Source organism: Patiria miniata, unplaced genomic scaffold (genome assembly GCF_015706575.1).
Source record: "Patiria miniata isolate m_02_andy unplaced genomic scaffold, ASM1570657v1 HiC_scaffold_29, whole genome shotgun sequence".
Taxonomy (NCBI): Eukaryota; Metazoa; Echinodermata; class Asteroidea; order Valvatida; family Asterinidae; genus Patiria; species Patiria miniata.
Genome location: NW_024037068.1, coordinates 3781515 through 3807188, shown reverse-complemented (window position 1 = coordinate 3807188; position 25674 = coordinate 3781515). Strand labels below are relative to the sequence as shown.

Genomic DNA, 25674 nt, shown 5'->3' with positions numbered 1-25674 from the left:
TCAAACCAATGCAATGTGTTGTCCTTGAGTTATCGTCTCCACAAAGAGTGTCAAAAGAGACTAAAATTCGGCATGAACTTTTCGTGATTAAAACGCTTAGGCCTATTTTCTTTAAATTATATTAAATGTATTCTTCCACGGTTCACGCCAATTTTCAAACGGGTGGTGTCACATTGTATGGTCAATAATCGGCCGCAATTTCAATCCAATGCAATATGTTGTTCTTGAGTTATCGTCTCCACAAAGAGTGTCAAAAGAGACTAAAATTCGGAATGAAGTTTTCGTGATTAAATTAAACGCTTAGGCCTATTTTCTTTAAATCATATTAAATGTAGTCTTCAACGGTTCACGCCAACTTTCAAACGGCTTGTGTCACATTTTATGGTGAATAATCAGACGCAATTTCAATCCGATACAATATGTTATTCTTGAATTATCGTCTCCACAAAGAGTGTCAAAAGAGACTAAAATTCGGCATGAACTTTTCGTGATTAAAACGCTTTTACTCAATAGTAGTGAGGTGTTGACGCCACATTTAATTATTGAAAAGTTGGTATCTGACAAATTCTATGCAACTTACACCGGGGGTTTGTGTAGAAAATATCTGACGGTTATTTATTACTCCCCATCACGTTCAATTAACTTCGGCAGCGACCGCAACCCCCATTTCAAAGAAAAATGTAAGACCGAATCAAATTAAGGTACCAACTTTTACGACAACGTGCTGGTTATGAAAATGAATGGCCCGCCCGAGATCCCAATATTGTGTGGAAGCCAATAATTCGAATTTTGTGAAGAAGTAATTCAATTTCTAAAGTTCGGTGGATTGTTTTCGATTTTGCTAGGAAAAAAACAATTAAAAAAAACAACAACCTTTTTTTCGAGTTGAAACTCGAAACGTGTAACGCATCTTTAAAAGCATGATGATTTTCTTTATTTTAGGGTAATTTCAACCCAAAGTAAAAACCTTTTTTTCCGCTCCAGCCGCCCACAGAGTGTTTTTTAATTCCATGAAAATGTCACATACAAACTGAAAATTCGTTAATTAAGAACAACAAAAAAACGAATTTTGTTGAAGAGAACTATGAGAACGTTATACGAAGAGAGCAACTTAAAATAAAACACACAAATTAAAATTCGTCTGGAGAATTTTTTTTTTTTTAGTTTGTTGAAAAGTGTGGAGACTCGGGCTGTAAGTCGAGATGGGATCTGAATCGCTTTTGTCATGTTGTATTTGATAAGAATTATCTGTTCATATTTTTACTGAAGTATTTATTATGCAGGTTGAAAAATAGAAACAGTCACCAACGATCGACGTGGAAGATAGAAAAGACGAACGAACACATCTAAAAGACAAACGTAGGTGGCGTGCTTTGCAAACTTGTACGTGTTATGTTACATACAGTACATAAGGTGTACATGCAAATTAACAAGCGTGGCAAGTTATGTAAAATTCTCAAAATTTCTCTGACATAGTGACAGAGCTGAGCAGCTATGGGAAGCACAGCCATGGATTTGTCCTCGGTGAAGGTTGTGGTTATTGGGGGTGGGCTGGTAAGTATAATCTGATTGTTAAATAATATTTGGAGAGTTGTCATGAGTTGTCCTTGCTTGGTCATGGTCTTGTTAAGTTTACCGTACGTCGCTTGTGCCTACACCGTGCAGTGTGCACAAACCAGTATGAGACTGGTCTGACAAATTCCAAGTGTTTTCTTAATAAATGCTTCAATATTTTCCCTGCGAAATTTGACTTTTTAGGACATGTTGTCGCCTTCTGATGGCTGATAGGGCACTGTAGGGAAAATTAGTGACGTCTATGTATGGAATATTCTTCCCAAATTGTGTAGCCCCTAGCCCCAAAAATGTGGCCAATTTACTGGACTACCTCCGTAAATAAAGGCCACACTTCCACCATGTACAAAAACATGTCGAACTTTGTCAAATTTTGATTTTCACACTTACGCTTAGTTTGTAGTTTATTTTTGCTTTAGATTAGAAGCATACTCACCCTCTTTATAGGCTAATCAGAAAGTGCTGCCTTTTTCAGATGTCTAATTTTCGTGAAATTTCATGGTGAAATTTTGATACGCAAACGTGTGCAAACGAATCTGGAAATTTCACGAAAAATAAAGAGGGTGAGTATGCTTCTAAAAAAGCAAAAAAAACCTACAAACTTAGCCTAAGTGTGACAAAGTTCGACATGTTTTTGTACACGGTGGAAGCATGGCCTTTATTTACGGAGGTAGTCCAGGAAAATTGGCCACATTTATGGGGCTATGTGGCCCCAAGCAGTCTTTTTTATTTTAGATTAAAGTTTTAAACTGACTGTGGGTTTTTGTAAGTTTGATTAGAAGGCCTACTTTGGAAGAAAATGTGACACTTTTTTTTACCGGATTGAGCACTTAGACTGAGTTAGAGACATGCGGGTCACAGCATGCAGTTCAGGTGCTGTCATATATTTATAGTGTCCAAAAAAATACAAAAATAAATGAACCCTGCCCTCTTTCTGCAAATTTAAGCCTGCTGATATTCAATATGGCATTTTAGCGAACTTACAATACAAAGCTACATTTCCTGCTGGTAACTCTTTGGGTACTTAAGGTCCTAAGGCTAAAAATATATATATATTTCTGCTTCCAGTTACCCTACCTACCCTACTTTGACAGCCCCTACCCTAATTTTTTTGGGAAAAATGAGGGAAAAAAACCTGAAAACCATCAATTACTACCTTTTACGCTTGAGTACATGCAAACCCCTCCATATGATCGTACACAAAGAAAATTGGCCAAAAAAACCCCAAATTCCCTACCTACCTACCTTACTTTCAAATGCCATGTAATCAGAAGCAGAACTATTTTATTTTTGGGGGGCCTAGCTTATCTACACAATTACCGATTACGAATTGAAATTTACAAATGTGAACCCCCGATTACCGATTACGAATTGAGATTTACAAATGTAAACCCCCGATTACCGATTATGAATTGAGATTTACAAATGTAAACCCCCGATTACCGATTACGAATTGAGATTTACAAATGTAAACCCCCGATTTCCGATTACGAATTGAGATTTACAAATGTAAACCCCCGATTACCGATTACGAATTGAGATTTACAAATGTAAACCCCCGATTACCGATGACAAATTGAGATTTAACCCTTAGTTTTCTTAATTATACTGAGTTGCCTGTGTGTTTGCACATTAACACATTGACTCTGCTCTACATAAGCAGATCAGGGTCCATGAAATGAATTTTTCTTAGTGAACACATTTTGTGCAACTTTTTACTTCTCTTAAATGTATGAAAAGTATTTGACATCCCTTTTTGGTTAATTTTATTGAAAGAGTGCACTTCTTTAACCTTTTTCAATTTGTCTTTGCTTTTCCGTACAATTAAGGACGCTGTTGCTGTGATGTCATTTCAGGAAGACACTGTTCTGTTTAGGGTTTTTCTGTTCAAATTGTGAACCCAAAATTTGCTCATTGAAAACATTTGTGAGAAAGGGTTGCTCCTTGGCTTACTGACATTTACACAACAAAGAATCACCAAAGAAAAGAACATATACGATAACAAAATATCCAACATTCTAGCAACTTTCTGTGCTGAAACAGCTGAAACATTGAGGCTTCTGCCGGGAATGACATCACACTTTTTTATATAAGTAGTGGGTATTTATATAAAGCGAACATATCCACCAGGACTGGTGCTCAAGGCGCTACATCATTATTACCCCTGCTCATTGGGCCCATTAAACATTCCGAATACCATCTCAGCTGAGCATACAGCTCGATGCACTGCCATTTCGGCGCAAAACAGCTATATCAACCACACTTACCATCTCTGCCCTCACAGGTACCCATTTACTCCTGGGTGGAGAGAAGCAACGAGTGACAAAGTGCCTTGCCCAAGGGCACACGCACCATTACCCCAGGCTGGGCATGTAGCATGAAAGATATAGTCCATCATTTGTAATTTGTGCATTTTGTTCGTTTGAAGCAACAAAAGTGTTCAAAATCTAATGAAGGATACTGAACAACTAACCTGATGAAGTTTCAGCTCAGCTTCAGCTGTATATTCCGAGAAAAACAGCATTCTAGGATAGATCTCAATTTCAAATCAAAAGTTGCTGAATCATGTTTTGAATTGTTTTGAGTTGCAGCTATATGCGATGTCGCGCACTGATCCGACGCATTGGCGCCTGTGCGTCGTGCCAATGCTTGCGCGTGCTGCGCCGAATAACAAAACGAACGTCTAATTTAACTTTTCCTACGGTGCGTCTTAAGACGCACCGTTGGAAAGACCTTCTTTCGTTGATTACTTCAAAATGATAGCTTGCCAGAAAGATTAATTTCACAGGGAGTTCAGTCCACTTACTATCTTTCAACCAAGTACGTTTTTCAACAATAATACGCCAGTTACTTTTTCGGATGGCTGCAAATGATGGACTATAGCTTTAAATGTAATCTTGGTAATAATGAATAAATACTGATATTTATACTCCTACCTTTATACTGACAGGTTGGAGCAATGGAGGCTATCTTTATGGCCAAGCGAGGCTTTCAAGTTGATCTGTATGAGTCCAGAGAAGGTACATATAGGGCCTAATACACTTATATTCAGAAGAAAACAGTTGACCACAGGGCCAGCCTAATGTCTCACTGACTGACTGGCCCACTGACTCCCCGACTGACTCTCGGATTGACTTTCACTTGTGAGTCGGGCAGTGCTATCGTAAAGGATTACCCGGTAACGCCTATGCATTAGGCCCAAATTTGGCCCATTGTGCAGACCAGATGCATGAAAAGACTCCCAGTGAATAGCCGTGCTGAATCAATTGAGTAGAATATGTGTGCACTCGGGGACCAGCTTTACTAAACTTGCCTTGTCTTATTTGTTAATCCTTACCAACTCCATCAAAATCCATCCCCCCATTTTGGTGGATTTTGGGGGACTTGGTCCAGAAGGCCTGGCGTGACTACATATTGATGGAGTATGATGGACTTGGACCTAATGGCCTGAAGCAGTGCTAGGGGTATCCGATTGATTTTGCCTAGCTTCCTGTACTGCTATTGTGATAAAAGCCATGTGTAGCAAGTCCATGAATGTCAACCAGTGCGTCAGTGGTGGATTCCATTATGTCATGTACAGTTTTGTATTAGACGCACAGTGATGATGGCTTTTGATGGAATTGGTCCAGTTCCTTGTAAAAGATGCTAGGGAGTTTTTATTCAGATTCATTTCACAGATTTTTCCGGAAGAAAATGCTATGTAGGTTTCTAAACATGAAAATAAATTTGGTTTGTTTGATTTTTGTTCAATCAAAAATCACTTTAGAAGAAATTAATCCTTCACACATTTGATGCAAAAGTCATTCAAATATTGTCGGCATGCATATTATTATTGCAATATTTATTACAGGAATCTGGAGTTTCTTTTTTCCATAAGTGCCATTTTGAAGTACTATGTACCTTACTATACGTGCGTTTCCGTTGGACAGATATCCGCACTTTGGAGCATGTGAGTGGGAGGAGCATAAACCTTGCGCTGTCAATCCGAGGAAGAGAAGCATTGCGATTGGTCGGTTTGGAAGACCAGGTGAGGAGAGTTTTGTATATATGCCACGGTGGACTCCATGATCAAGTACCCCCTCAATGCTTAACCTTAACCGCCCTGAATCCTTCAAAATCCTCTTTGCCAAAGTGGAAGAATTTGGAGGATTGAGGTTACATGGCAAAAGTGCGTTACTGATTTTGTAGGATGCACTTTGTCAATGTCTTGGGCCGGACCTTGTGTTGATTTTGCTCAGCCATGCGTATAGGCCTGCATTACGCTTGTCACTGGCCAAACCTCAACATATTGACAGTCACTGCCACAGGATTTTGCAGGATTCAGGCAGTGGTCACCCCTCCACAGACCATATTCAAGAAATAATGGAGGAATTTGCAAGATTGAGGCTATATGCTATTTTTCAATGAGGCCAATTGGAGGATTTTGCAGGGTTGAGGCTACATCCTAGCAAAAAGGCCTAGGGAGTTAGGGTTAAAAAGGGAGAGTTGGGGGACACTGAGAGTTTGGGAGGGACATTCGAATGCTATTGCCAACAGTGCCTGATGGTCATGCCAAGACGCTATGCCTTTGTGCACATTCACAATAAAATGAAAATTGCGTATTTTGTGCCAAACGTGCGCAAACCACTTCGCGCACCCGTTGTCGCCCTCCCACTGCGACTTTTAAATGTGGTCACAAAGCGTTGATCTACTGCTCTCGCACGGAGTCCAGAAGTGATCTATTTCCAACGTTTCTGAACGTCTTCATCATAAACACCGCAAAAAATTGAAAGGCCACACTCACTGGAGGGGTCATAATTTAGAATCCGATCGTCTTATGATGACGTCATTTATATAGACCTTTGGGAATTTTGTTTGCTACATTTTGATACCCCATTTGCTTCCAAAGACTGTAAATAGTCCAAGATTGACAACGGTTTATGAAAAATGATGCAGTTTGAAAAGTTGCAAATTTAAAAGAGTACGCGAGGAGCAATTATCTGAACAATGGCAAGTTCAATGCCCTGCCATTAAAGGGGGCCTCCGTGATAGCAGTGATCGCATGGCGTGATGGGCCTATACATTCATGGTGTGCGTTGTTTGATTCTCATTCAGATTGTTGGTGGGGGCATCCCGATGCATGCCCGTCTCATCCACGGTGTTTCAGGGAGGAAGTCCGCCCAGCCTTACGGAAAAGAAGGGCAGGTATACACAGACTCATGTTGTTTTATATCGTAGTTTTTGCCATCACTCATAGGTTTTCTGGCACATTACCTTGTGGCATGGGTGGCTAGTGCGTAAAGCGCTCGCCTCTCACCACAAAAAAGGTGTGCGTTGACTGCGTTCTTTCATCAAAACAGTTCACACATCCCTATGTGATTTCTTTTCGTTTTGCTGAAAGTACGCTGAACTTTTTTGTGATCTGTGGACAGAACCTTAAAACGGTGGTTGTGTTTAAAATTCCGTAACTTTGAAAGTACATGAGTGATTTGAATGCTTCTTGTACTAAAAGGAAGCTTACGAATTTGGCTTTCATATCCTAGATTTTGAAAGAAAACAAATGTTTTAGTTCTGCTGAAAGAACACTGAACTGTTTTGTGATCCATGGACAGAACCTTAAAATGGTGGTTAGTGTTTAAAATTCCGTAACTTGAAAAGTACATAAGTGAATTGAATGATTCTTGTACTAAAAGAAAGCTTACGAATTGGGCTTTCATATCCTAGATTTTGAAAGAAAACAATTGTTTTCGTTTTGCTGAAAAAACACTGAACTTTTTTGTGATCCGTGGACAGAACCTTAAAACGGTGGTTGTGTTTAAAATTCCGTAACTTTAAAAGTACATGAGTGATTTGAATGATTCTTGTACTAAAAGGAAGCTTATGAATTGGGCTTTCATATCCTAGATTTTGAAATGGCTATATGCAGAACTTCAATAAAACAATAGTCCCGACATTTGGGTTTCGTTTTTTTTTTTTTTACTCACCCTGTATTTTGCCTCATTTGTTTAAATATTAATTTTGCAGTTCATTTCATCAGTGGACAGGCGCCTCCTGAATGAAACACTATTAACAGGTTTGTTATGCATTGCATCTTTTTTTATGCATTTTAACTTAATATAATTTGATTTACTAATTTCACCTCTCCTATCCCGAGTCATGAGTCATGCAGGTCGAGTCCGAGTCACGAGTCACAAAGGTCGAGTCCGAGTAACAAGTCACCTCTAACCCTAACAGAACTCAACCCATCAAACCCCAACGGCATGTTTTGTTGGAATCTGTCAGGATGGGTACAGCACCCCTAAACTGACAGTCTTTTACATTGGGTTGGCACACCTCCAGAATCAAATTCAGAAATATGCCCTGTGCAGTTTCCCATATGGTGTTGGAATTTGCCAGGATGGGTATGGTTACTAGTAAATCATGCTAGGGAGTTATGGTTAATATATATTGGAAATACATTTTGGGGTACTGCTAAAACCTCACAGCGTAAATGTTTCCATTTTTTCACAGCTTTTCTCTTATTTAATGAACTGGACATAAGGGGCAAGGCACCAGTGTCCTGGAAAGGATAATCTGGTACCAAACACTATCAAGCTTGCATTTAATACGCAATATCGAGTGTGGATGCTGGGGCACATGTTTCAATACATGGATTTCCCAAGTGCTTAGATGCGCTTTTTTCCTGCACCGCACAGACTTTAACGCTTGCTCAAAATAATTTTGTAATGATATTGTTGAAAAAATAAGTGATTTGTGGTAATTTTGGTCGAGTCCCGGGTCACGCAGGTCGAGTCCGAGTCCAAGTCCGAGTCCTCGGGGTCGAGTTGGTGTCTGAGTCATTTGTCATCGTGACTCGAATCTCAGTCCGAGTCATTTGTCATCGTGACTCGAGTCCGAGTCACGAGTCGTACAAGTCTGACTAACACACACTCATAACACAAGATTGCCATTGGCAACATGGTGCCGGACTGAAATAATGTGGTTTTCAACAACAGGGAAAAAAAGATGTAAATGACATATCAGCTTTTGTTACACTAAGCGGACAATCGCAAAATTTGTGCTTTTGATTCTTCACTAACCATATTTTAAGAGTCTGGGTCACAACAAATCCTCGTAATGTCTTATATTTACGGAAAAACTACTCAAAGGTGCCATTTGTTTACATCCAATGAACGTTGTGTGAACGTCCGTCGTCCGTATTCTACTTTTTAAGTATCTTGCCAACTAATATCATTTCATAGAAAACACATTTTGTAGCCCAAAAAGGCACATTGTCTTGAAATTTCTCCTTTAATTAAACAGAGTGTCGAGCTGAAAAAGCAAAGAGATTTGGTTTAAGAGAATTTCAACCAATTGAGTCATCATCAATTGAGGAGACTCCGACAACTTCCAACAACTTTGTTTTTTATTTTTCTATCGTTATTTTTTCCATGAACAAGCATGAACAAAGCTGTTTTTCCAAAGCCCTATTATTTGTTTTTTGTTTTGTGCAGAAGCTGAAAAGTACTCCAACATTCGTCTGCATTTTTATCACAAGATGGTGCAGGCTGACTTTGACAACGGAGTCATCTTCTTCACAGAGTAAGCATTCAGAAAAAAACCCAAACTAAAGCGCCTCATTGACGGTTCAAAACATAGATATTCGATATCTATGGTTCAAAAATACGTGACGGCAAAAAGCGTCTGCAGCGAATATGCGCACACGTTGCGCTGTTTGCGTAGAGCAAAATGACACGCTCATTTGCTGATCGAGCGTTTCGGTTTTGGGCGTATCGGCTTCGATAACGCACCGGTATGGAATACAAACGCAGATATGCAAATAGCCGTACAACAGCCGTACAAAATTTGTAGGTCTCCATAGGTTTGTGCACAAATGTGGATGCGCCCAGCAGGCATTACTTTGTACTTGAAGTTAGCGCTCTAGTAATTTAATATAGCTCTATGCTTGCGATTGACTTATGTTGGACTTGTTTAGGACTTGTGATCATCACAAGTACCTTGACTCCAACCTTGCTTGATAAACAGACGGAGATCGCGCCGTATTTCAAAGGAAAATCAGTGCTCATCAGTTGAGATGCCAGAATGTTTAATAATAAACACTGTCTTTTCGAACCCAACCCCTCCAGTAAGGACGGGTCAAAGGTCAAGGCGTGCCCTGACCTGACCATTGGCTGTGACGGCGCCTATTCCACCACTAGACGCCAGATGATGCGGTGCGGACGCATTGATTTCAGTCAGGAGTACATACCCCACGGATACATGGAGCTGTGCATACCACCCAAAGATGGCAAGGCAAGGCTAACTCCCCCTCCCCCTCCCACCTCACCCCCACCCCCCACCACCCTATTCAGGGTGAGTTAGAATGATCTGGACCCAAGTTCACCTTTCTTGTGGCAAATAGAGTATATTGAAAAAGAAACTGTGCGTTTCATATGAATGGTTATTACCTTGTCTTCCACAGGAATTTTGAATTTTTCCAATTCGTGGCTGTGGTGAGGAGTTATGCCATTTTCATTGAAGTGGCTATTTTCCAGTCTGCACACGGAATTGGTTTTGCCTTTTTAAATGTGACAATAACTTCAAGTGAGTCAGTCACCATGACTTGGTTTTTATTTGTTATTATACTGCTTCACAGCAATACGAGATTTCAATGAATTTGTTGAACCATGGAGCCATGGTCAGAGAGTATTTTAGCGTGTGTTCTTTGCTATTACTTTTCTTCAAAATGGTATAATTGATACATGAAACTTTCACCAAATATGTTCAAAATACCAGCCTACAACATATCTCATTTGCTCTTGTTTTGGTAATTGCTACATGTTATTAGTATTTTCTTAAGTTTAATTTGGGTCCAGATCATTCTGACTCATCCTATACAGCCCGTGCACAAGTATCCAACGATTTGGCCTGTGCCAAAACGCTGTGCCACTATAGCAGCAATAGCTTGTCTATCCGGTTCATAAGTGTGAGGTCATTTCAACTTAAACCATGCCCACTACACACGCAGTAGCATTGAAATTCATTGGAACCATTGGAACCGGCGGTAGTGCAAAGTTCCGTGCTTAGCCTTAGCTAGTAATCAGTGGTGCGTGCGCGTGTAAGTCGAAGTCACTAACGAACCGGATACCACGGCAGTTGCCCTAAGCACCGAGCTTGCCTAGTCTAACCAAATGAGTTGAGAGTATCTTGCCATGATTCAAATAACTTCCAAGCAGTTCAGTGCACTTTTAGCGCTATCTACATGTACAGTAGTTGTCACACCGCATTCACTCCCCATGATGATGCGGACGCAAGAGAGGTTACTGTGAGCATGCGCAATCCTGAAATGTTTCCTGAAATTGAGTTTGGACAACGTTCATACCAGTTGCTGCGACACCGTGGTTTGAAACATTGATAAGCACGGCAGACCCTCGAGCCAAAGGCTGGTGCAGTGCCAAATTCAATTTGCTGGGCCAAAATGGTTTTGAATTTGGTGCTGTCACCGTAAGTTGAGTTTGACACAGCAGTAACACGATGTTTAGAATACCGTGGCTGTATGCCTGGGGCTCATGCACAAACTCATTTTTCGCTAATGGTAAGCAGAGCCATTGGCCCCAGGTGTGCGGTCCCCTCAAATTACAGAACAAGCATGTGTTCGCACATGTAGTGTGTCCTGCACAAAAGGCTCTTACCACTGGAAACGAAGTGCCATCTATCGTTCCAGCAGGGCATCCATAGTCAGAGCACTGCCTCAGTCTCTCTGATAAAGAGCTAGACAGTAGTCAGCGCTTTCTTGTGCTTGTGACCTCTGACCTGAATTAAACTAATTTAAATATGGGTCATTCTATGAATTTGTAGCCCACCTCATCCAGTCCCTTTTGCATCAAACATACATTGGTAGGTGAATTCTCGCTATTGGTATAAAACTCGCTATTTATTGGGTTATATTCCTCAAGATTTGAGGGACCTATACAGCAAGTTTTAGCAATGACATGTTGGTGAATTTGAGAACTTTCGCTGCAATTTCTGTTAGTCGCAGTACAGTGTATGTAGGCAGAGTCCATGGGCTAGTTCAGCTCCAAAATTAGACGCGCACTGCAAAATGGCACCATGTTAAATTCCCTCTCCTCTTCGCGCAGTTTGCCGCTGAGATCAACTACCTGCACATCTGGCCGAGGGACGAGTTCATGATGATAGCGCTGCCCAACCAGGACTGTTCCTTCACCTGCACGCTCTTCATGCCCTTCGTGAATTTTGACGAGATCGAGGCCGCGGGGGGCGAGGCTCCCGTCGACTTCTTCCGGAAGTACTTCCCGGATGCGATCCCGCTGATCGGGGAGAAAGCCATCAGGACAACATTCGAGGAAGGGCGGGCCCTTCCCATGGTATCAGTCAAAGTAAGTTTGTGTCTCCCAGAAACTTGATAGAGCTAAAGAGAATAATACAAATAGTAATAACTGGACTTATAGAGCGCCAAATTGCCAAAGGATACAAGGCGCTTATTATTACCCTGCTCATTGGGCCAATGAAACATTCCAAATACCATCTCAGCTCCCTGGGGAGTATACAGCTGGATGCTGCCATTTCGGCACAAAGCAGCTAATATCAACCACAATAACCATCTCTGCCCTCACAGGTACCCATTTACTCCTGGGTCGAGAGAAGCAATGAGTGACAAAGTGCCTTGCCCAAGGGCAGTGTTGTAGTCGAGACCCTGCAAGACCGTCACAAGACCAACACAAGACCTTCAGTCTCAATTCAAATCACAAGCTATTCAAACGAACCGTGACAAAAGCATTCCTTTGTTATTGTTCATCCACTGTGACTAGTGACTGGTCTTGTGATGGTCTTGTGTCTGGTCTTGTGATAGTCTCGACTACAACGCTGCCCAAGGGCACTCGCACCGTAGCCGCATCCTGGACTCGAACCCACAACCCGTGGAATTACTCGCAGACCACGAAATCAGTGTTCCAGACCACGCGGCTATAGCACTCCAAGAAGAATTTGAACTCTTTAACTAAATGTCCCTTGAAATGTTTCTGCAGTTATCGTGGTGTTTTAGTGGAAAAGACTAGATTTTTTTTTAATTCCAAAAGAGATTCAAGACATTTTCTGTATTATTGCAAAACCTGTTCTAATTGGTTTAACAATAATTTGGGACTTCTCTTGCTCTGACAACAGTCCTTGGGATTAAAGGGAACATGTACTGCTTATTTCAGTGTAACAGTTTATATACTCCGGATAATAAGGACTAGTCTATAGAATTTCCTCTTGCACAGCAAGAGCCTATGATATGTGAGCAGATTCAGCGATCAGTTATGCAAACAAGACCGCGTCTTGGCCTCAAGACTCTGACCATTCAGCGAGCGCCTTCTATCGGGTCTTCCATATTAATAATAATAATAATAAAAATAATAGTGGGTATTTATAAAGCGCACGTATCCACCAGGACTGGTGCTCAAGGCGCTACATCATTATTACCCCTGATCATTGGGCACATGAAACATTCCAAATACCATCTCAGCTCCCTGGGGAGTATACAGCTCAATGCTGCCTGTTAGGCGCAAGGAAGCTACTTTAATCACAATAACCATCTCTGCCCTCACAGGTACCCATTTACTCCTGGGTGGAGAGAAGCAATGAGTGACAAAGTGCCTTGCCCAAGGGTACACGCACCATGACCCCGCCAGGACTCGAACCCACAACCTGCAGCTTTACCCACAGACCACGAATCAGTGCCTTAACCACGAGGCCACAGCACTCCACACTTGTTATTACAAAGACATGGCATCCAAACTGGCCAATCCACAGCTTAGTCCACACTTCTGATTGTAACGAGGTCACAGTTTCTGAAAACCACTCCATTTCTGGTTTCTTTTTTGTAGTGTTCCCCCTATAACTACAAGGACAAGGTGGTCATCCTGGGAGATGCAGCCCATGCCATGGTGCCCTTTTATGGCCAGGGGATGAACTGTGTAAGTTTGGATGCCTTGTTGGTGTTTTACTCACACGTAGGGACATTTTCATGTTTGTCACTCATTTTTCTGTTCTGTACAAAGGCAATTCCACGGAAAGTGGATTATGGCTGAAAAATGTTACATCTTGAGAACTACAAGCATCACAGCCTCTAATGTAGTATTAAGTACATTAACCCTAACTCCCGAGTGTTTTTTACTCTTTTGCTCCCTTCATTTTTTTCTTGCCCCTCCCCCAGTTCCCTCCCCCCCCCCAGATTTCTCCCAACACTTTATCAACAAATAAATTGATTATGTTTATCGTCTTCGCTGTTAAGATTCATAAAATATGGACACATTTTGGGCCAATGAAAGCATTATATACATCGGTACTTAATACAAAATACGCCACATATGCATTCATACAGCCGTAGATAGTGTGCAGCCAGCGTCTTAATTTGTACATTTGTTATACACCATTCTGTAGTTTGATACATCTCTCATTCATAAAAATGACTGCACTGAAAAGTTACTCTAGTGGCTTATTTCTGGACCATTGACAATGGGCACGCGCACGCGTACACAGGCTTAAGATTTTTTTGAATGCATCCCAAAAATATTTCCTTGCCCCACAAATTTGAAAGTCTGGTGCCACCACTGCTGCAGTTATCAATGGGTTACAGTTGCAGTGATTTCATTTAGTTCTCGCATAAGTTACATGTACAACCATTTACATTTTTGACTTACTGGCACCATATAACAAAACAATTGTTGACTGCTATGATGTGGGATATGTCGTGTCCCCCTCACTACATGCGTAGCACTCTCGGCAACAATAATTGCTAAATGATACTGCTCACTTTTCTTGCTTGCACTAATCCCGTTTCAAAGGATGGAGTGGATACGCCTTTCCACTCTGCACTTAATATATCTCCCATTTTAAATCAGGGGTTTGAAGATTGCATTGTCTTCGATCAGTTCTTGGACAAGTTCAACAATGATTTCGGTGAGTGGAGAGTAGTTAGCGATATGTTGCATTAGGCCCCCCCCAAAAAGTCTCCGGTTTCTGGTATGCGCGCGCGTCGCCGTAGCCATGCGCATCGGCAAAATGAAAAAGTTTTTTTTTTCAATGAAAGATGATGTCTGAAAACTGCCAAACTCACTGGTCTGACTGCAATCCTGCTGCTGCACAATTTTAACGTGTTTTTAGATTGGGTTAATTATGGTCGAGAATAAGCTTTATGTGGCCTCTCTGGACTCCCATATAATTTGCACTAAGTTTAGTCGGGCACCATTTGCAGTCATCAGCCGACATTTGAAGCAAAAAAATCAGGAAAAAAAAAAAAAAAAGCCGCGTCGCCGCACCACTTTTTGGGCAAGCTTCATACCAGAAACCAGAGACTTTTTTTTTTTGGCCTTAGGCACTTTTGTTTGATTTTAGTTGTGTTTCAGCAAACCTCAAGACTCGTTTGAATTAAATGTAAAACATGTGCCCTGTTCGGAATTATTCTTGAAAGGTCATTTAAAGGTAGAGTTCATCATTTGCAGCTATCCAAAAAGTAACTGACCGAATTACTGTTGAAAGCGTATTTGGTTTAAAGGTAGTAATGGCACTAAACTCCCTGTGAAATTTTCTTTCTGGCATGCTGTCATTTTGAAGAAAACAATAAAAGAAGGTCATTTCCAAAGATGCGTCTAAAGACGCATTTAAAACAAATTTCCGTATTAAGGTGTTCGTTTTTATTTCGGCGAAGCCGTAAAATGAGTGTGCGCAAGTGTTGACATGACTCACACACGTGCCCGGTTGCTATAATTCATCGGTTCAGTGTGTGACGTCGCGTAGCTGCAATCAGCTGAATAAGAACATGTCCAGGATGCTGATTTCGGGAACATTTCAAAACATGACTTAGCAACTTTTGAATAGAAGTCAAAAACCTAGGATATTGTTTTCTTGAAATTTTCAGCATTCTATGAGCTAAATTTTCATCAGGTTAGTTATTTTGCATCCGTCTTTACATTTTGAGCACTCTTGTTGCTTCAAACAAACATAATGCACAAATTACAAATGATGTCAAGTAACTGTTTTTAACAGATAACAGCTCCCAGCCCACATAAAGCAGGATTGACTGGCTGTGAATGTTTATGTAACTTGGTACAGCTATGCATTGACTGTAGGTGATTGATAAGCCAGTTGTGCCTAGCTACCACTTGCCTACTTTTGTCTGTTGACTGAATTTGACTAACCACAGTGCTTACTTGAAATATGAACTGATTGTTGTTGACTTGCCTGTGTAAAAGGCATGGCAGGGGAAGAGGATTGATTTTTTGACCGTCTGTGACTGTTCAGACAGCAGGAGGGTTAATCATACAGTGTTATTATAAAGAGATATATCTTGTCAAAATTATAATTAGCCACAAATATGTATATTTAGAGTGACATGCAGTTTGTTTTGAAGTGCCTAGAATCTTTTCTTGGGGAACTGAATGTCTCCATTGGGAATCGATTGCTTAAAAAAAGGGGAATCATGATTCCGATTCCAATTTCAGAATCAATTCTATTTGATTCTGGCCTGGAATCACCCAAGCCAAAAAAAAAAAGGAATAATTTTGGAGGATTGCTTCAGCATGGAGGCAGTTGAAGGATTTTGAAGGCCTAGGGGGTTAGGTTTAATAACTGACCGTCGTGTCCTTTAAATCACATGGATGTAAGACTGACCAACATTTCTGACAACATGAATTCTTTATTGTTCAGCCAAGGCCCTGCCTGCCTACAGCGAACACCGCAACCCAGATGCGAAGGCCATATGTGACCTGGCTATGTACAACTACGTTGAGGTACAGTCAGAATTAATATTCAAGTTTTTTTTGTTTTTCTTCATCTTGTCAAGTTAAACATGGCAAATCTTTTTAACTGGTTAAATGCATGTGGGAACATTTGTAATAAACCCCCAGTCACACATTCACGATTTGGAGCTACGGATCTCCGCGGTTTGAAATTTGAAATAAACTGTGGGAGTACCGTATTCATCCTTGGTACATCCGTGGTTATCCGTCATCTTCCTTGGGCATTAGTGGAGGGGCTACGGAAGTTTGAAACTGTTCATAGCTTCTGTTGTGAACCGTCATGAAAATTAATCTGTAGTGCAACGTTGGGACATCCGTAGGACAACCGTACTTATTCGTAGTGTTATTCGTGGCTATTCGTGCATATTCTTGGAGATTCGTAGCTCATTCGTGGTAGAAATCTCTACGAATTCGCTACGAATGTCCTACGGATATGCCTGGATGTGCTAGGGTTCTGGTAAGGTATCGGCTTCGGTAACACACCTGTATAGAATACAAATGCAGATATGCAAATAGCCGTACAAAAGCGGTACAAAATTTCGAGTTCTCCTTTGGTTTGTGCACAAACATGGATGCGCCCAGCAGGCATCACTTTGTACATGAGTCAGCACTCTAAACTTAATATGGCTCTATGGGCAGAATACAGTTAACGAACACGGTTTAAAGAGTAAAAAATTCGATATTATTATTGCATAAAGTTTCTATAAATGTTATATACATGTATACACAAACTGGCTGAATGCGAATCATGTCCGGAGTGTGCTGAATAGGGATTGTACAGAGGTTTCAATTCAAAATATTAAACGGCATCATTTGAATTGGAAGCGACAAAACCCACTTACGAGACTAAACAAAAATGCGAATAGACTTTCCCTGTTTAACAACATGTGTTCATAAGTAAAAGTCATTTGATGGACACTTTAAGGTACCACTTTATAGTACAAATACCAATTTCTTTTTTTCTGTGTAACCTTTTGTAGATAAAAGCTCCTGTATGGTTATAACCTCAAGGATTCAAGCTTGAGAAGAGATTCTACTAACCGCCCTGAATCCTTCAAAATCCTCTTTGCCAAAGTGGAGGAATTTGGAGGATTGAGGTTACGTGGTAAAAGTGCGTTACTGATTTCGTAGGATTCACTTTGTCAAGGTCTGGGGCCGGACCTTGTGTTGTTTTTTGCTCAACCGTGCATAAATATAGGCCTGGATTATGCTTGAAATCCTCTGTACTGCTCCAGGATGTCACTGGCCAAGCCTCAACATATTGACAGTCACTGCCGCACGATTTTGCAGGATTCAGGCACTGGTCACCCCTCCACGGACCATATTCAAGAAATAACGGAGGAATTTGCAGGATTGAGGCTACATGCTATTTTTCCATGAGGCCAATTGGAGGATTTTACAGGATTGAGGCTTCATCCTAGCAAAAAGGCCTAGGGAGTTTGGGTTAAACTTCCTGAGATCTCAGCCCTGTCCCAATGTATGTCTTAGGACAAAATCCTGTATCGCAGATAGTTTTTCGATCGCATTTTTGTTTTTTGTTTGCAGATGAGGTCTTTGGTGAACTCCCGTTGGTTCCTGTTTCGGAAGCGAGTGGACAAGTTCTTGAACTGGTTGCTGCCAAGCAGATACATTCCCCTGTACTCCATGGTGACGTTCAGTCGCATCCGATACCACACCGTCATACAGCGATGGAAGAAACAAGACGTGGTGAGTGCATTTGAAAGCAATATCACATTGTTGAGAAACTTGCTGAGAACATGGACTCCAGGCACATGTACCCACTTACTTGGTCACACGGGAAGATTTGGGTACCAGACTGACTGATTGACGCACTGACTGGCTGTCACTTTTGGTCATAGAGTTATATTTTAAAAAATTTGAGAGCGCACTCCGTATACTACGCGCACACGCGAACGTGCACGAAAAAATGCACAATACAATTGTGTGGAATTTCAGCTATCCAGAATGAGTCATGCTACATTTCCAATAAATACATACGGATGCAAAATTCACAGATACACATCAGGAATATTTAAGAAAATAAAAACCAAAGTGAAACATATTCAACTTACGGTTCTTCACCCTCTCGGTGGGAATTTAGAAGCACAACACAACCGGAAAAAATAACTCGGCAAAATTGCATGTGGGCAAGATTTTGCAGATATCGCTTCATGCGTCACGTCGGTTTGAGTCTCTACAAGCTTCTGTCCTGTACCAGATTCCTGCGCTTTGCGCTCCAGTACGCATGAAAGATTACCCCGACATGTTACATAACCACGGCTAAAAGAAAAGCAAATCTATGAATTTAAAGGGAATATACAACATTTGCAAACATCGAAAAATAAAACTACCAAGTTTTTACAAAATACCTTACTAGGATGTTGGTAAATGACAGTCTAAAGCATCCTGTTAAATTATGGCACCAGGTGTGAAATCATTTTCAAGAAAATTGTATTTTTGTATACATTTCCAACGGTGGTCGGCCGACCACCGTTGGAAAAACCTAACTATTTTTCAACTACTGCTCCAAATTTACCTTTTTTTCAGTCTAAATTGTGTTTGCTATTTGTTACATGTTCATTAACGGGTGCAGAGCAGCTAGACTGGTTCCCTTACCTTACAATTTTCTGGCATCTATAAATTGATCCATTTTATCTTTAGTGGAGTCAGGGAACCAGACTACTTGAACATTTTTGTTTGTCTTGGTTTTTCCAGCATTTTCGAACACAAAATTTCAAACATATCAGTGTAACAATATTTGATCTATTATACTAACGCCTCAAATAGTTCATTTCTGAAAATTACAGCAAAAGCCAATGATGTACATTCCCTTTAAAGGACAGCTGTAAATAGACAAAGGACCGGACAACAGACGATTACACTAAACTCAAGCCAAGTCTTATACCATCTATAATACAAAAGAAAAGGGAAACAAAAATAAGAATTATGAAAAACTGGCAGCACCGCTGACAGCGACATGGACGCGCGGCCGTCATACTATAGGTGGAAGAATAGACCAATCAGGATTGGTAATAAGCCCCGCCAACCTTAGCAACGGCTTAGGAATGTCATAGGCTCGGTCAAAGTAAACTCAGTCTCCGCATGCAAGGTGTAACGTATGTCATACAAGGTGTACGTCACACAAATCTCAGCACTGAGATTGAGATTTTGTTCAGGACTGGCAGTACGGTTTCTTTTGAGGTTTCACATTGGGGAGACCAGGAACTCCAGCGAACACAGAGCACAAAGCGACGCCGCTTGGCATTAGGCGATGTTTTTCTTTTGATTCACGAGCCCAAGTCGCTGCCATGATTCACAAGCACAAGTCGATGCCGAGGTATACAGTATTTCATATTACAACATACTTTAAAAAGCACAAACGGGAGATTTATTTGGGCGATAGTCTGACGCATTTCTGATATTTTCGATATCATTCCTCAATATCCAAAATCTCGCTATTTCGATATGAAAAAAAAATTGCTATCGGCGGTATCGATATCAAAATAACATTGAATAATCGAGTAACATAGATATATCTACTGTGCTTAGACCAGCTTTACTAGGTTTACGTTGTCTTGTTTTTAATATTCGCCCCCATTTGATGAGTTTTGACCCGTCACCCTTTTCACAGATTGTCAACAAGGGGCTGTTCTATCTGCTGTGCCTACCTGTCGTCATTGCTGGAGCCCTCACGTTAAAACGCTTTAAACCAGACGTATTCAGTTGGCTGAAATTCAGTGGAAAGACCTAAATTGTTTTCATTTTTTTTAATATTTCACTCACGGATTAAAGGGTTAAGTTTTCCTTTTTTGGATTCAGTATTCAAAACCATAGTAGCTGAAAGTACATGTAAAATTGTAAACCATACCATTTGGGAGTGGAATTGAATAATATTAGTACCCAGACTTTTTTGTTTGGTTATAAATGTGTGCATTCAAAATGAAATTCCCCAGACTAGAAGAAACTGTTGTTTAGCAAATGATCTGGAATGTTCTGGAATGGTCCAGTATATTAATAATAGTGGGTATTTATAAAGCGCATGAATCCACCAGGACTGGTGCTCAAGGCGCTACATCATTATTACCCCTGCTCATTGGGCACATGAAACATTCCAAATACCATCTCAGCTCCCTGGGGAGTATACAGATCGATGCAGCCTGTTAGGCGCAAGAAAGCTAATTCAATCGCAAACCATCTCCGCCCTCACAGGTACCCATTTACTCCTGGGTGGAGAGAAGCAATGAGTGACAAAGTGCCTTGCCCAAGGGCACACGCACCATGACCCCAGGCTGGACTCGAACCCACAACCTGCAGCTTTACCCGCCGTCCACGAATCCAATGCCCCTAACCACGAGGCCAGAGGCTTTCAACCATAAACCTTTGCGAACACTGAGTTTGGTTATATCCTGTCTTTGATACTGTCATTTCAAAGGTTCCGTTTGTAAAAATAACAGTATACATGTATCTCATATACACTGCGTTGCAATGCTGCGTTGCGCGCTTGTACCTATGTAGGATCGGCCAATGCACTTGGGACTCTCATGTCTGCAGGAAAGTTTGCAGTTATCAAAGGTTACACCGCAGTAAGCTTCTACCCTTTATCTTTTATACTGGCACGATATAACGCAACTGCTGTTTACTGCTGTAAAACGCATCCAACATTACAGCAGTCAACAGTTGTTAAACAGTGCGTCTCTAATGCATAGCTATGCAAGAACGTGCCCCAAAATTGTAATAAGGCAACAGCATCTTAAGTACAGTAAACTCCGGCTAAGTCGACATCGTACAACTCGTCAAGTCGCTCAAGTCGTCCGTCTGACTTAAGTCCTGATTGTCCGTAATGCATTTCCATTGAATTTTTTATTTCTAAGTCGGCTTTTATAAGTCGCCATTTCACTCAAGTCATTGTGTTACTCTCGGTGCCTTTCCACAAAAAGCGTAACAACATTTTTTGTGTAAGTCAGCATTCAAAAAATCACGCATTGGCATCGACTTCCTGTACTGCGGTTGTCAAGAAGTGTCGAGTGAAAAGTGGTTTGGCACGGCACCTGATAGCTGCATCGGTACTAGGTACACGGTGTTGCTGCACAGCCAAGCTAAAGGGTTTCCTACAGCATGCATCGTGAGCATATCAATACCAGTACCCCCTCTAGTCTGTATGCATGCGCTCTGTCCATTTTAGGGGTCGTCTTATTGAATGATGCAGTCAAAATCAATGGTGCAGTCAATGCGTGCGTGGTATACCACGCACGCATTTAATTCACAACCATGTATTACTATTTTGTACACGTGGTCTCCACTATCAGTACCCCAAATGTGATGATAAAATTCGAGGATTAATTTGCTGGATTCAACTCTAGCATTAAGGAGATAAACCAGGGTAAATCGAAGCCAATTAGTGCAATGAATCATGTGTGCAAAAAGGCCATTCATGTAAGTCGGCAAAACGACGACTTACAGCAGTCGTCACAAATTCTCGGGTCTCGAGAGTGCCGACTTAGCCGGAGTTTACTGTATACGTTAACTTATGAACAGGTCAGTGTACCAGACGTTATTTAGATTTCACTCAAAAAGTATGAGTCACTCTCAGATGGCTCATGTATTTCCCACATGGTATCTTAAGAAGAATCTTTATATTTTTGTGTCGGTGCCGTTCCACTGTAGCTTATATTTTAAATATACATAGGTTTTGCCTGAATTCTTTTGAAAATTCATTTGTAATGTCTATTTTGTGTAAGCTTGTTAAGTTGTTTTGTGATCAGCCTTTGGACAATAATGAGTGAGCAGTGCTCATAAATTGTCATCGTTAAAGGGTAAAACCCAATATTGGATTGTCAACTTGCCATTTTGCATTTCTGATGTCGGCCCAAGGCTTATAAGGGTATTTGGGTATTAGTTTTGTATATCTACTACATATGAAATAGCAGTATTATGTGTATTTATGGAACTTTTTGTAGCCCAAGCATAGTCTTGTGAAGTGGATCTCGGTCAAAAGAAAGCACCACATTTTTTTTGTGGTGGTGGTGGCTGTGGGGGAGGGATAGGGAACTAAACCCCCCCCCCCCCGCCATCTTGACATTTGGCCGTTTTGTTGTTGTTGGTTTGTAAGAAATGACAGCACCAACACCTCTCGACCAGTACTAGCAGTAACACCCCTCCCTAGTTGTATAATATATTTTTTTTATAGAAGACAAACGGATCGAGGGGGGGGGGGGGAACCAGCTCTGTCAAAAAAAAAAATTTCCCATAGCAATTCATGAAACAAAATGCGACCCCCCCCCCCCCCCCCCACACCCAAAAATATTTTGTACTGGTAAAAATGTCCGCCTCTGCACAAAATACGGACAGAGCCAGCTTGGTTAGGGGTTATATGTACAATATTCTGTGATATGGTATCAAAAATCGTCGGATTTGAACAGTGCCCCCATTGAAACTATAATACGAGCCTCCCCCCCCCCCCCCCTCCCCCTCCCACCTATTGATTTTCGGAGGCCAAGTGTCTCAGGTACAGGTTGATACAGGTTGTGCAAATGCAGGGTACTGTTAGGGTTAGACTATTTACTTTTATTTGGGAGCATAATTTAGTTTACTCAGTCACTCTCATAACTAGTTTAAATTGCTGATAATTTTTTCCCTTCTATTTGTCACTTTATGGAATTTGATGATGCTGTTGAGGTATTTACTGAAATGAGTTACAGGGTTACTAAAAGTTTTTCCTTTTAACATTATTACGGATGTTTAAATTTAAACTGGGACTAAAAAGCAAGGTGATCTGCCGATCGCACGTGTCACCCGTTTTTCTGCGGTCGATCCCTATATGTTTTGTTCTTATTCTTGCAGAAGCTGTTATTGTCAGCTGGAAAAGATTGGCTCATGGAATGTATTTGTATCTGTGAAACAATAGCATTTTCACATTGTTTCCATTGTGAGTTATGACCTCAATTGACCCCTGGATGACCTTTGACCTCAGTAATCCGATGAAGAATTGTGTCTTCCCACCCAAGGGTCGCTGCATCCAAGTTTCATCAAAAATCCATGAAAGCATGTGAAAGTTAACACATTTTTTTTCTCAAAAACTTAACCTAAACTTTAACATGTACGGTCATCTGGGGATACGTTCAATACAGAATTTAGGACCTTTAAGTGTGCCCCAAAACTTTGTTTAGGCGACACCAAAAAATCGCCAAGCTCTATATTTTTGAAAAGTGTCCTCCGGAAAAATTTGATCACGTCATATCACAGTCAAAACTTGTGATGTACATGAATTGAACATAAAGTCATGAAAGTAATGATTAGACTGAATTGAATCAGATGATTTTTCTGTTGCTTGTAAGAAATGCTCGTGGGCGGCCTAAAGCTAAGTTAGGCTTGAACTCGATACAATTTTGTGCTGAAATGTCAAGAATTGGCAATTTGAAAAGATGCAATCCCTTGATCATACAAAACCCAGTTGTATATCATGAAATATCCTGTACAAGGTGAAGTATTCAACACACTAAAATCAAAAGAAAAGCACATACCCAGCACTTGGACTGTGCATGTCTCTCACAAGAGATAAAAAATTAAACCAAACGCACATGGAAAGGACTACCAAAACGAACCTCTAGTTTTGAATATTTAAACAGCTGAAAAGTGTTGAAAACAGCCCAGAAATACATTTTAAAAAATGAAACAATACCATCTACCTTGTCCTTTTAGTTATTCCTATCAGAATATCAGCTTTCCAAAAATATGGAATGTACTATGTTGTTTTATATTCATTGCTTTGCTTGTACATGTATTCACTTTTGTACTACTTGACGTGCCTTAATAAAAATGTACTACGAAGGTAAATTTTCTTGTTCGCAGTGTTTCATAGTTATTTATATCATAGGAGGAAAGGCATTCCTCCCTGAAATCATTTATGAATGGGAATAAATATGTGCTCGGTCGGTAATAATCACTCTGTTTAAGACCGCTGTTTAAGTCTGGGCGCTGATAATTACCTTCGCCTTCGGCTCGGGTAATTATCAGCACCCAGACTCCAAGCGGTCTTAAACAGAGTGATTAAAACCTCCCGAGCACACATTTATTCCCCTAATTATGATACCTTAACATTAACATGGATCAATTTTTCGGTGGATGTCTCATTTAAAAGTGAATGACTTTTGTATTGTTAGAAAAACAGCAATTCAGAAATCAAATTGTTTTCGAGATGAAATTCGATACAGCACGGGGAACACGCATTTAAACAGACCGTCGTGCCAGTAACCAGGAAGCGGGGTGTTCCTGTGCAGTTCTTGCAGTACCTACAAACACTCAGCCAAAAAAGAAAGTCCCCCCCCCCTTAATACTTTTTTGTCTAACTAAAAAAACTACTAGTCCAGCGGATATGTGACAAAATATCGATGAATTGTGCACTTATGCATAAAAGCGTGAAACTTGGCACAGATGTTTATATTCATGCGAGAAAATGTTTTAGATGTGGAGCCATCGCAAATTTACCCTTTTAGGGGCGTGGCATCCATTTAAAAAAAGGGGGGCGGGACTTGTCGTGCCCGCAGTAAAAATGGTTTTTCCCACTTGTTACAAAAGCAGGAAACTTCACAAAGACATAATTATATAGATTATTAGTGTTTTCCAGATTCGGAGCCACCACAAAAGTACCTTTTTAGGGACGTGGCAGCCATTAAAAGAAAAGGGGGGGTTTAATTATTATGCCCACTTTGGAAAACATTGTGCCCATATTTCATGAACGAATAAAACGTCCCACAGACGTTTATATTCATGAGAAAAAAAATTCCAGATGTGGAGCCATCTCGAACACACCCTTTTAGGGGCGTGGCAACCATATAGGAAAAAAAAGGGGGCGGGGTTTTCATTATGCCCACCCTGGAAATATTGTTCCCACACTCATAGAGAAATGGAACTTTCCACAAACATTGACATTCATGAGAAAACAAATTCTAGATGTGGAGCCATCTCGAACACACCCTTTTAGGGGCGTGGCAACCATATCAGAAAAAGGGGGGGGCGGGGTTTTCAGTATGCCCACCCTGGAAATATTGTTCCCACATTCATAGAGAAATGGAACTATTCACAGACATTGACATTCATGATAAAAAACAATTCCAGATGTAGAGCCATCGCGAACACACCCTTTTAGGGGCGTGGCAGCCATATTGAAAAAAGGGGGCGGGGTTCTCATTATGCCCAACATGGGAAAAATGTGCCCACATCTCATAAACGAATGAAGCTAATTTCCACAGACATTAATACTCACAAGATAAAAATCACACGTGGAGCCATTGTAAACACACCCTTTTAGGGGCGTGGCAGCCATAATAAAATGGGGGGGGTAGTCATG

At 40.8% G+C, this 25674-nt stretch overlaps 1 protein-coding gene across 1 annotated transcript; it reads left to right on the top strand.

The window, feature by feature from the left end:
• Positions 1-1403: 1403 nt before the first annotated feature.
• Positions 1404-24165, top strand: LOC119735804 (kynurenine 3-monooxygenase-like). Its single transcript, XM_038209745.1, has 13 exons — positions 1404-1554; positions 4523-4592; positions 5502-5599; positions 6667-6756; positions 7576-7624; positions 9045-9132; positions 9678-9843; positions 11670-11927; positions 13416-13505; positions 14433-14490; positions 16237-16319; positions 17874-18035; positions 19960-24165. The coding sequence occupies exons 1-13, from the start codon at positions 1495-1497 to the stop codon at positions 20077-20079; spliced, it is 1392 nt and encodes a 463-aa protein (XP_038065673.1). The 5' UTR covers positions 1404-1494; the 3' UTR covers positions 20080-24165.
• The last annotated feature ends 1509 nt before the right edge of the window (positions 24166-25674 follow it).

Excerpts from the sequence above, each read along its gene's own strand:
- LOC119735804 (XM_038209745.1), top strand. The coding sequence starts at position 1,495 with ATGGGAAGCACAGCCATGGATTTGTCCTCGGTGAAGGTTGTGGTTATT. Across the intron at positions 5,600-6,666 it reads TGGTCGGTTTGGAAGACCAG|ATTGTTGGTGGGGGCATCCC; the intron begins GTGAGGAGAGTT and ends ATTCTCATTCAG. Across the intron at positions 11,928-13,415 it reads TTCCCATGGTATCAGTCAAA|TGTTCCCCCTATAACTACAA; the intron begins GTAAGTTTGTGT and ends TCTTTTTTGTAG.